The following is an 11,031-nucleotide window of genomic DNA, read 5'->3' as shown; positions in this document are numbered from 1 at the left end:
TCATTAAAAGGTACTGGAACGTTTTTGAATCTGATTTCTATGATTTATTGGTTTCGTTTTACAGCAAAGGTACGATAGCAGCGGGTTGCAGTTCTTCCTTCATAACCCTCATTCCTAAGAATAAAGATCCGGTGGGGCTGAAAGAATATAGACCTATTAACCTGATTGGGGTGATTAGCAAAACTATTTCTAAGATTTTGGCAAATCGGCTTAAAATGGTTATTGGGTCTATCATTTTGGAAAATCAAACGGCTTTTCTTAAAGGGAGATACATTCTCGACAGTCCGCTAATGCTCAATGAGCTTCTAGCTTGGATGAAAAAATACAATAAAAAAGCTTTTTTACTTAAAATCGATTTCGAAAAGGCGTACGACAATGTTTGTTGGAGTTTTCTGTTGGACATCATGGGGCAATTGGGTTTTCCTGTATTATGGTGTAAATGGATTAAAGGGATCCTAGCTTCGGCTAGATCCTCAGTGCTTGTAAATGGATCCCCCACCTTTGAATTCAACTGCTCTAAAGGGATCAGACAGGGCGATCCGCTTTCTCCGTTCCTGTTCCTTCTGGTCATGGAGGCCCTCTCTAACATTTTGTGTAAAGCTAGAATGGAAGGTCTTCTCAAAGGTATTCAAACTCCCAACAACGGTCCGGTAATTTCTCACCTCTTTTATGCTGATGATGCTCTTATGTTGGGAGTGTGGGATAGGGTTAATGTTAAGAATGTGGCTAGATGTCTGAGAATCTTTTATTTATGTTCGGGCTTAAAAATTAATCTTCAAAAATCTAACTTATATGGAATGGGTGTCGATAGTGGGTCAGTGGCGGATATGGCTAAAGTGATTGGGTGTAAATCGGATAATATTCCTCTTACATATTTGGGAATTAAGGTGGGGTCGAATATGAACAGAATAAACAATTGGAGTCCTATTATTGAGACTTTTGATAAAAGGTTGTCGATATGGAAAGCTAAAACCTTATCGATGGGAGGAAGGCTCACCTTGATAAATTTTGTTTTAGAAAGTTTGCCTATTTATTATTTGTCTTTATATAAAGCTCCGGTGGGTGTTCTGAAAGCCCTCGAGGCCAAGATGAGAAAATTCTTATGGGCTGGTTCAGGTAACATAACTAAAATGAACTGGGTGGCTTGGGATTGGGTGACTTGGCCCAAGTCAAAAGGTGGGTTGGGGATTAGCAGGTTAAAAGAGGTCAACGAAGCACTTCTTGTCAAATGGGGGTGGAGATATAGGGCGGATAACCATAATCTGTGGAGTAAATTGGTGGAAGCATGTCACTGTAAGCATAACCAAAGAAGCTTCCTCCCTATTAACGAGAATATATCGGGGTGCTGGAAAAACATAGTGAAACTGATTTCTAAAATGAAAATTAATGGGAAAGGGTTAAATCATCTTATTATGAGTAAAGTTGGGAATGGGATTGATACTCGGTTTTGGATCGATAAGTGGGTGGGTAACCTTCCCTTCATGGAGAGGTGGCCCCATCTTTTTTGTTTGGAGTTGTTTAAATCGTGCAGGGTGGCAGAGAGAATGGAAACTGAAAGAGGTAACGGAGTGTTCAAATGGCAGTGGTCTAGGCAGCCTGAGTCGGAAGAGGAGCTCAAGGAATGGAAGGAATGTTACGAGGTGCTTAGTTTGGTGAGGCTCTCCTCTGGTAAGGATGCTTGGATTTGGAGTGGTGATAGTCAGAACGGTTTCTCGGTGAAGACGGTAAAATCAGCGTTGATAATGGATAGAGGTCCATGTCATCCCCCAAATTTTGTTTGGTGCAAATGGGTTCCTATTAAGTGCAATATAATGAATTGGAGAGGCAATTTGGATAGGCTTCCTACTAGAATAAATTTAAAAAGTAGGAATGTGGACATATCTTCATCTATGTGCCCATTCTGCGAGGAAGCCGAGGAATCGGTCGAACATTTGTTCACTGCTTGTTCGGTTACTCTAAGGGTATGGTCGGCATTCAGCGAGTGGTGCAACATCCCGCCTCTCTATCTTTTTGAATTTAAAGATATTTTAGATATCCACAAATTCATGAAGCGTAGTAAGAAGGAGGAGAAGATTATCTATGGGTTGGCTTTGATAACATCTTGGTGCATATGGAAAGAAAGAAATGAAGTGGTGTTTAATCAGAAAAGATGCAGTCCGCATGACATTATTGGGGAGTTAAAATCTAGAAGTTTTGCTTGGGTTAAAAATAGAACTACTTGTAAGTATATTAGATGGTCGGAGTGGTGTAAATACCCGATGTATATGTTGTAATTTCTTTGCCCTTTGCCCGTTTGGGTCGGGGTGCTGTGTTGTGTTTGGCCTTTTGCCCTTTTGGGTCGGAGGCTGTTTTAATGAAGTTTAATTTTCAAAAAAAAAAAAAAAAAAAGTTATTAGGTTGAATGTTGCCGCCCTAGATAATGTTTTTTTTTTTGTCCACTATATGTCAATTGCCTAATCATAATAGTTGCCGCCCACTATAATGTCAAACAGCAAATCATTTTACAAGATTAGTTCGCCCAATCACAGTGAAGAGGTCCATGTTGTCTAAATAGGTTGAATGTTAAAAAGTTGCCGCCAACTAATGTGTGCGGCCCAATGTTACAAACAAATTGTTAAACATTTAATGTTTGGTGGCCCTATCACATGTTTAAAAAATGACGGCCCAATCCATATATTTGTTCACCATCATATTGTCAGCCACTTTCATAATTAAATGAGAATTATAATCTCTTTTGATTTAGTGGATTAAAAGGTCCAATGAAAGCTTAAAGTTGTATTGAGAGGCCCTATCAAAGGTTTTTAAATCAGTTTGTTGTCGGCTGCATGTTCTCTGATTCAATGTACTCGGTTTGTGTGATATTTGAGTGTGAATATTTTTAGATTGTTACATGTGTTCAGCCCATGTGATTCAAATTCAAGGTCCAATCAAAATATTTTGTTTGTGTTGAACAATCAAAAATTCGGCTTATTAAAACATTCTCGATCCACTCAGAAGTTTGTCCCAATTATTAGTTAGTTTAATGGAATTTGAGGCCCAAGTCTTTTGTCGGCCTAAATCTTTCTAAACCCAAGTGACATTATATGTGTTCAAAGTTGGCAGATTTCATTTGTTAGTCATCAGCCCAAGTTTCATCATCATCTTCAGCCCAAATCAGAAATTTGAAAGTCGGTAAGTCTACACAAAAAAGGGTCAAGCTATTTGTATTTGATCCAAGTCATAGCTATCCGCACAGTGTGTCAACCTTCAGTCCGCACAGAATAGTCATCAGTTCGAGTATCAGTTCGTTTCCATTAATTGATAAGTTTCTAAACTGATTGTGTTTTATTTGTGTGTTTTCAGGTATTTCCCGAAGCATCATCTGAGCTTTGAAACATGGCTGAAGAGTTCTATAATGCGTTCGCGACACCCGTTGCCCCTGTAACCACTGCTGAAGCGTTGTATAATGAGAATGAGACGGGAACTCATCAAAAACCACCGAAACTCATGTACATTGAAGATTTTCAGGGTTGGAAAAACCGATCCGAGAATTGGGTTCAAGCTTACAGATTCGAAGCATGGTGTTCTTTACTGAAAGATTACGAGAAACCAAAGAATGAACGTGGTTTGGAAAAAGGTTTCAATGATTTTACTGAAGCTGATAAGTTGAAGTACACTAGTGAGAAGATGATGATCAGCATTCTTCAGCAAGCAGTTAAAGAAGACATTTTTGTCTTACTTCAACATAACGGAACAGCTAGATCCATCTGGGAAGCTTTGATTCAGAAATTCAGTGGGAGTGCTGATATGATCAAAAACAAGAAGGCATTATTGAAAAAATCATTTGATATGTTTACAGCTTTCGATCATGAAACAACGAAACAAACCATTGATAGGTATTGTCATCTGGTATTGGAAATGGGTAGGTTGGATATAAAGAAAGAGGACGATGAGTGGGTAGATAAACTAGCTGAGGCGTTACCACAGCATAAGTGGGGAACATATTTGATGGTTGTGAAACTTATGAGAAAATCCGAGAGTATGAATTTGGCTCAGTTTATTCAGAAAATCGAAGAGCAGGAGCTGGATATTCAAAAGACAGCTATCATGACAAATCCAAATGCAAAGCAAGACGACAGTCTGTACTATCGAGGGAACAAGTTTGAGACCACTCCCAGTCAAAGTCCAAAGATTAGTACTGCATTCAGTGCTGATGGTTCTGCAAGTCCAAATGCAAGTACTACAACTCAAAGTGGTGGATCTACTTCATCATTCTCAAGCTTTGATCCAAACAGTAACACACCTAGCTCTCAAAAGCAAAATTCTACAAATCTGCAGTGCAATGTGACACTGAACATCCAGAATGGTCAAAATCTTTCTCCTGAGGTGGCAAAGCAACACATGGCATCTCTTGTCGCCATGTTAGAGTCATATGAAAGTTTGATTGCTGGCAGAATTGGTAATCCGATGCTCACAAAGGAAGATTACGACCAAATAGATGCAGAAGAGCTTGAACTGATGGATGTGAAGTGGTGCTTAGCTAGTGCCTGCAGGAGAGCTGAAAAATTTCAACAGATTACTGGCAGAGACGAGTTCCGAGGAATGGCTGCTTCTCCACTTGGTTTTGACAAGTCAAAGGTTACCTGTTTCCGATGTAAAGGAAAAGGTCACTTTAAACGGGAATGTAAGAACCAAGAGTCAACTGGTAGTCAGGAAAAGAGCAATTATTATCAGAAATCAATCTTTCATCAAATCGATCAAAAACCTCAACAAAAGGAACCGCAAACTGCTAATGGGAAAATGATTGAAGAAGCCAATAGGAAAGCTTATTATGGGATAATAGACCAAAGTGATGAGTTTGTTGCACAGGGGTTTAGCTGGGATAAGTATATACCCAGTGGAACTAAACCAGATGTGGCATTAGTTACAAGGATTCTGGATCAAAATGAGGAGTGTCAGAAAAGGATTCCAATATTTCCAGATCTTGGAAGTGATGTTGATACGGATGATGAGGAAGAGTATCTTAACAAATGTCGAAAAAGCATTGATCCTGACAGTTTTAATTTTTTCTATGCAGATAAAGTTGAGATGCTGAATCAGAAGAAGATTGCTCGATTGCAGAAAGAGCTAGAAGCAGCAAAGTTACTCGCTGATGAAAAGGCGAAGACTGAAGCTGTAGAAGCAAAAGATGAAGCAACTGCTGAGATTGCAATAGAGAAGATTGTTGAAGTAGAGAAAGTAGTGGAGAAAATTGTCGAAGTCGAGAAACTCGTGGAAGTTGAGAAAATTGTTGAAAAGATTGTCGAAATAGAAAAGATTGTCGAAGTCGAGAAACTTGTTGAAGTTGAAAAGACTGTCGTAGTCGAAAAGATAGTTGAAAAGGTAGTTGAAGTTATTAAGCCTTGTGAGAAATGTTCAGAATCTTGCAAAGAGTGTGATGAGAAAGACAAAAAGATTACTGAGTTGGAGAAAATGAAGGAAGATTTACTGTCTGATGTGAAGTATGTTAAAGAGTCATACGATGTACTGAACAGGACAGTTGACAGTTTAAAAAGAACGAATGCAGAAATTGAAAAGGCAAATGACAAGATGAGTGCAACTTTAATGACAAAGCAAAGCGTCATCAACGACTATATTGAAGACTGTGCTAACTTGAAGAAGGAGTTGGAACTTGAGAGAATTGAGAGTGAAAGGATTAACCGATTACTTTTGAGTTATACTACATGTGATTATCTGATTGATCGTGTTTATCCTACTGTTGCAGGTCTTAAAACGTTCAAGAAGAAAGAAAAAGAAGAAGATACTGGTAAGAAACCAAGTGTCAAGTATAACAGATGTCCGCCTCCTATCTTTGAGAGTTATTCCCCCAGGAAACCAAATGAGGAACAAGTAGACAAGGCTCTAAACATCAAATTAAAGTCTGAAATCACTGATGAATTACCAGACAATATTGATGTCACATTCACAGCGTCTGACACTGATCATGAGTCTGAATTAGTTAAAAGAGTTGTCGATCAGGTGTTGGATACGGATGAAGAGTTAAAACCGGAGTCTAAGTCTGAAAGTTCGAGTTCGTCAGAAAAGAGTCCGAGTTCGCCGGTTAAGAGGGTTTACAATAAAGAATTCCTGTTATCAAAATCTAATTTGAATGACGGATCAATCAAAGTAGCATATACATTGAATGATTCAGACAAATTATATTCTGATGAGGAATTCCCAATAAGAAGTGTTAAAACTGAAATGATCAAACAGGTTTTCAAATTAACAGAAATTAATATTTCTGAAATAAAAGATTTAAATCTTTCTGCAAAACCTAAAAAGTACACTTCAAGAGTTCAACAGAGATTGAACAAGAAAAAGGATTACGGTTATGGTTCAGGTTATCGAAAGAAACCAAACCATAATGGTAATCTCAAAAAGAAAGGTCTTGGTTTCAATTATTCAGAAAATTATAAAAATCAGAAAACTTATAAACCAAAAACAAAATTTGTTTCAAGAGGAAGTTCAGAGGATGAACAGAAGAAACCGTTCTGGAAGCAGTCGAATCAATAGTTTCTTGCTGAAGTAAAGAAGAATGTGAGGAAGTTTGCTTCGAGAGTTGACAGAAGAACCTGTTTCAAATGCCAAGAAGTTGGACACATAGCTTGGAATTGTCCCAAGACCAACTACCAAAAACAGGGAGTTTCTTCTAACTGTGTTTTGAGAAAGACTTGTGTTGATAAGAAAGAACAATCTGTAAAAATTGTTAAAAAGTTTGAAAATTCTACTTCTGAGTAAGGAGAAAGTTCAAAAGGGTTTTACAAAAGAAGAGGTGATTTAAGTAATCAAAAATGGGTTGTTAAATCTGAGAGTAATTCTGACAATGAATCTGATTCAATAAAATCAGAGGAGTCATTGGTTGATAAAAAGATTGTGAATTCCGTTCCAGTGGTGAATGATGAAAATTTTCCGGCATTGTCAAAAAAAATTTGATGAAGAAAGTTGGAAAGGTAGAGATCAATCAATTCTTTGCTGATAAAGGAGAATTTGATGTTGAGAAGGCTTTCAATGGGAAAGTCAAACATATTTTTGGGAAGATGGTTGATAAGAAGGTAAAGGGTGCTAAAGAGTTTTATAAATCAAAATGTTGGTGGGACAGATGTGTTCCAAAGTCACCCAAGGCTGGTGAGGCTTGGGTGGACATTATGTTTGAATAAAACACCGGACTTGCAGGAGATCCCAAGATGGTAATCGTGGATCAGGAATCAGCATCTTTTATGTTTAATTAGGATGATTTGGAAGTGTTTGAAATTGTTAAAATTTTACAGGTTAAAGGACTATGCCGGAGCTTCCAGGTTGGTAAGCGAGGAGCAGGTATCGGCATCTTTCTTGAGGAATTTACTATGGTAATGTCAATCATGCAAACGGTAAAAAAGGTTTGTTTATGTTTGTTTACAAGTAGTTAGAAGATTTGATTGTGCATAACTTGTGTATATGGTAAATCAAGGACATTAATTTGTACTTGCATTTTCCTACAAGTAATTGAGAGACAAGATGATGAACCACATCCCCGAACTTAGTATTGATATACCTACAAGTGGTAAAATCAACCAAACTTATTTTCCGGAAAAATCATTTTGATTAAAACAAACTGAAGTGTTTTGAAATCTAAATGAGAAAATAGTTTGTTGATAGGGGGAGTTCTGATTGTTTATGCCAAAGTGAATTGCGAATTGATGCGATTTGATATCGGTTGTCATGTTTCTGTACAGTTTGTTTTCAATTTTCGTTAATGTGTTTGCATTTTAGGGGGAGTAGAAAATTTCAGAAAATCCAAAAACATTAGAAAATTTGAAAAAGACAAAAACATGATAAAAACCAAAATGAGTTTGTTGTGAAAAAGAGGAAATGATAGTACATCAGTGGACTATCACAACATGCTAAAGAATTGGAAAGTTTAAAAGTAATAAACAATTTACTGCGGATGTGCCAGTAGATTTTTACACATTTAATAAACTGTGACGAGATATAAACTTAAAATTCAAACTTGCTTGTTCTGTGGGTTAACACAAACTTGGATATATAGGTAACCCCTGAAATCTTGTGTGAAAGGTCCCTTAATCTGAGATATTAGGTCTGTATGCTCAGTGATATCTGGGGTATTATCCCGGGATTTCTGTTGTATGGAAGTACTGACCTAGTCCCCGGATAATACTTTCTGCAAATGCTTGAAAAAGCGCTGCCCTCAACAAATCGATGAAACAATAAAATTGATAGTCATTGCTGTTGTAAAAAAAGATCCTCTAAAGGGGACCCACCAAAAGTCGAGCCGTCATCTCTCTGCTGAACGGAAGTTCTGACCTGAGCTCTCACGGTTTCGCACCTAACCCCTTACAGATATCAGCTGTGGTATACTCACCTGTAAGACTGAATATTGGGATCTGGATACGGGAGTATATTCAAGTAGTGGGAAACACGGATAAGTTTAAGTGCTTAAGACATTAATATCGTATCTCGGATCAGTTGAACTTTGTGTGAAAATTTAAGTGGACCAGTATACTGACAATCTAGGTAAATTGTTTAGAACTTAAAATGAAATCAAAGCTTAACGGTGTTGGTGATTTATCTCATAAGCTGATATGATCCTCTTACACAAACTCACAAAAATAATGTTTGTAAATATTTCTTTACAGCATTCTATTTCTCTTATGTCAAAAATCCAAAAAGATTTTCAGTGTGTTTTAGCATAAATTTTTGAAAAATACAAAAGGATTTTCGACAACTGATATTGAAAAGTTGATGTTCAAAATACCGGGTGCTAAACATGATGAACAGATGGTTTGGGAGAGTGTGTTGTTTTGAAAATAAAAATGATATATTTTCAAGTGGTTCTTCAAAGATTAACATTGTAACATTATCTTTGATTGTAAAATTTCAGCGAGTGATTCATTAGATTTTTACATGTTATCATCAGAAAATTTATTTTTGGGTAGAGGATGTGCAGGTTTCGAAGTGTTAGAAAACCAGGTTCCGATACCTGAAGACTTTGTGATTACAACATGCCAGACTGCGATCCCAGCATATCGAAAGGGGGAGCCTGAAGACATCCGAGTAGAGATTGTTCGTGGGGAGTCTGTTGATGATGATGAAAAGAGAAGAGAAAGATTTGAAGATGCTTACACTGTGAAAAAGACTGAAGTCGTTGAAGACTCGACACTTAAGACTCGTCAACATCTGAGGGGGAGTCTGTTGGTGCAGTCATCTGTCGTCTTCGTCTTAATATCGAGTCTCGGGTTCGTTGCGGTTTTGGATCAAACATTATGTCATCATCTTTGATGATGACATCACAATGATGACACCATCCATTACATCATCACATATAAGACACAAAAGATATGAAGGTCCAATGATAATTTACCATTTGATGGTCCAATGAGGTGATTCCTTTTGATGGTCCAATCATATGAAGGGAGGTTGATTGAAATATTGACCATTTGAAGAAGTTGACTAAATATTAAAGGTCCAATCGTTTGAGAAGATGTTAATCGTTTGAATGAAAGATTCCATTTGTAATAGTGATCGTTTGAAATTCTTGGCCGTTTGAAGGCCTTTCGTTTGAAGGTTCCAGTTTGAATGTTGTCCGTTTGAGAGGTTTCAAACGATGAGTTTTGTACTATAAATAGCTGTCATATTGTTGTCATTTGTAACGGTTGGTCATATTGATACCGAAGTGCTGCCGGTATTTCCTCTCACTGTAAACATTGTTAAATGAATATACAAGAGGTTTAAGTGTAGTTCAAGCTGTTTTTTCTAGTGCGTTTCTTAGTTTCCGCCTCTGAAACGTACGAGAGCTCTCCAGAACGACTCATTCAGGTCGAAACCGGTCCTACAAGTTGCAAGTGCTTGCATAAGAACTATAATATGTACGCCTTGTCTAATCGTGAGGTCGACTACATGCACTCTTTTAGCCCCGGATACATGGTCCACCAAAGCCTGCATGGCCGAAAAGCGACCTACTTGATAAAACGGCAACTTTTGATAAATCGAAAGTACAGTCATGTTCATTATTCTCCCTTGCATGTCATGTTCATTTTTCTTTCCTGACCCGGTGAATGAGCTAATTCTCCCAGTTTCTTTATCGATCTTCTCTCGTAGCGCTTTCGAAAAGTAATACACGATTCTTTGAATCGGGTTTCCTGAGCTCGAAGACAACGCATCGCACAAGTCGAGAAGCTTGCACGATTGATCAAATTCTTGTTGGGCGACTTTCTCTGAAGAAAGTAGAATATTTTCAATGAGTTGAACATCTTTGAGCTCTTGATCCGAAAGGCCCGCAGATGAACCCACGTATGGATAGGTCGACTTCGACATATCGTTTGTGGGAGTCAATGAACGCGATTGTATGAACCGTTCTCCACCTAACCGAATAACCTCTTCGGTTGATAACTTACGCTCATCACTCACTTCTGAGCTAGCCAAGCGGTCCTGATTCCGCGCTCTTGGTTTAATAAGATTGAAATATTGAGACTCCATGTCTTTGGTGTCAAGAAACAAGGCATCCAACTGATGATCATATTTCTTTTGAAGATGAAAACCGATCACTCAGATCATCTTCTTCGAATAATGGATGTAGCTTTTCGATTTCTTGATTCGCAGCATCTCCCTTCGAGTAGTTGCGGCTTTCGTTCGGTTTCTCCATGATTTTGGGGAATCAAAGGTTTATGCAACCAGAAAAACTTATAAATCGTATGAAGACAAGAGAAAACATACAAGTTAATTGTCTATCATCTTTGTTGGAAATTTTATTAGGAAAATGATTTTGTCCTAATTTTGGACTAAAAATAAATATAATAAAATGAGCGGGTTTTACATATTTATTTGTGGGTTTGTGTTCTACGTTGGAATAGCTTCGCAACGAACTAAACCACGTCCAAAACGGAGTAAGATGAATGAGATATCGATGCTTAAAGTTTGGTGTTTGAAACTTGAATGCTGAAATAAGTGGGAAAGTGGCACTTTGTCCCACATAGGATGAGAGATGGAACTTAAAGGGGTATTTAAGTAGGATCTCTC

The 11,031-nt window shown here is 37.7% G+C and overlaps 1 protein-coding gene across 1 annotated transcript; it reads right to left on the bottom strand.

Moving 5' to 3' along the window:
• Nucleotides 1-2,453: 2,453 nt before the first annotated feature.
• On the bottom strand, nt 2,454-10,491 carry LOC110896700 (DELLA protein GAIP-like). Its single transcript, XM_022143886.1, has 2 exons — nt 9,849-10,491; nt 2,454-2,476 (listed from the first exon to the last, which is right to left on the bottom strand). Exons 1-2 carry the CDS (start codon nt 10,489-10,491, stop codon nt 2,454-2,456), a joined length of 666 nt encoding a protein of 221 aa, XP_021999578.1.
• Nucleotides 10,492-11,031: the final 540 nt, after the last annotated feature.

The sequence above is a fragment of the Helianthus annuus genome, chromosome 2, assembly GCF_002127325.2.
Source record: "Helianthus annuus cultivar XRQ/B chromosome 2, HanXRQr2.0-SUNRISE, whole genome shotgun sequence".
In the NCBI taxonomy this organism is placed as follows: domain Eukaryota; kingdom Viridiplantae; phylum Streptophyta; class Magnoliopsida; order Asterales; family Asteraceae; genus Helianthus; species Helianthus annuus.
Note: the sequence above shows the minus strand (reverse complement) of the source record. Positions and strands in the feature narration are given on the sequence as shown.

Coding starts and splice junctions, on each gene's coding strand:
- LOC110896700 (XM_022143886.1), bottom strand. CDS start 10,491: ATGGAGTCTCAATATTTCAATCTTATTAAACCAAGAGCGCGGAATCAG. Junction 2,477..9,848: donor TATGCAAGCACTTGCAACTT/GTAGGACCGGTT, acceptor TTGACATTATAG/TGGGCGGCAACTATTATGAT.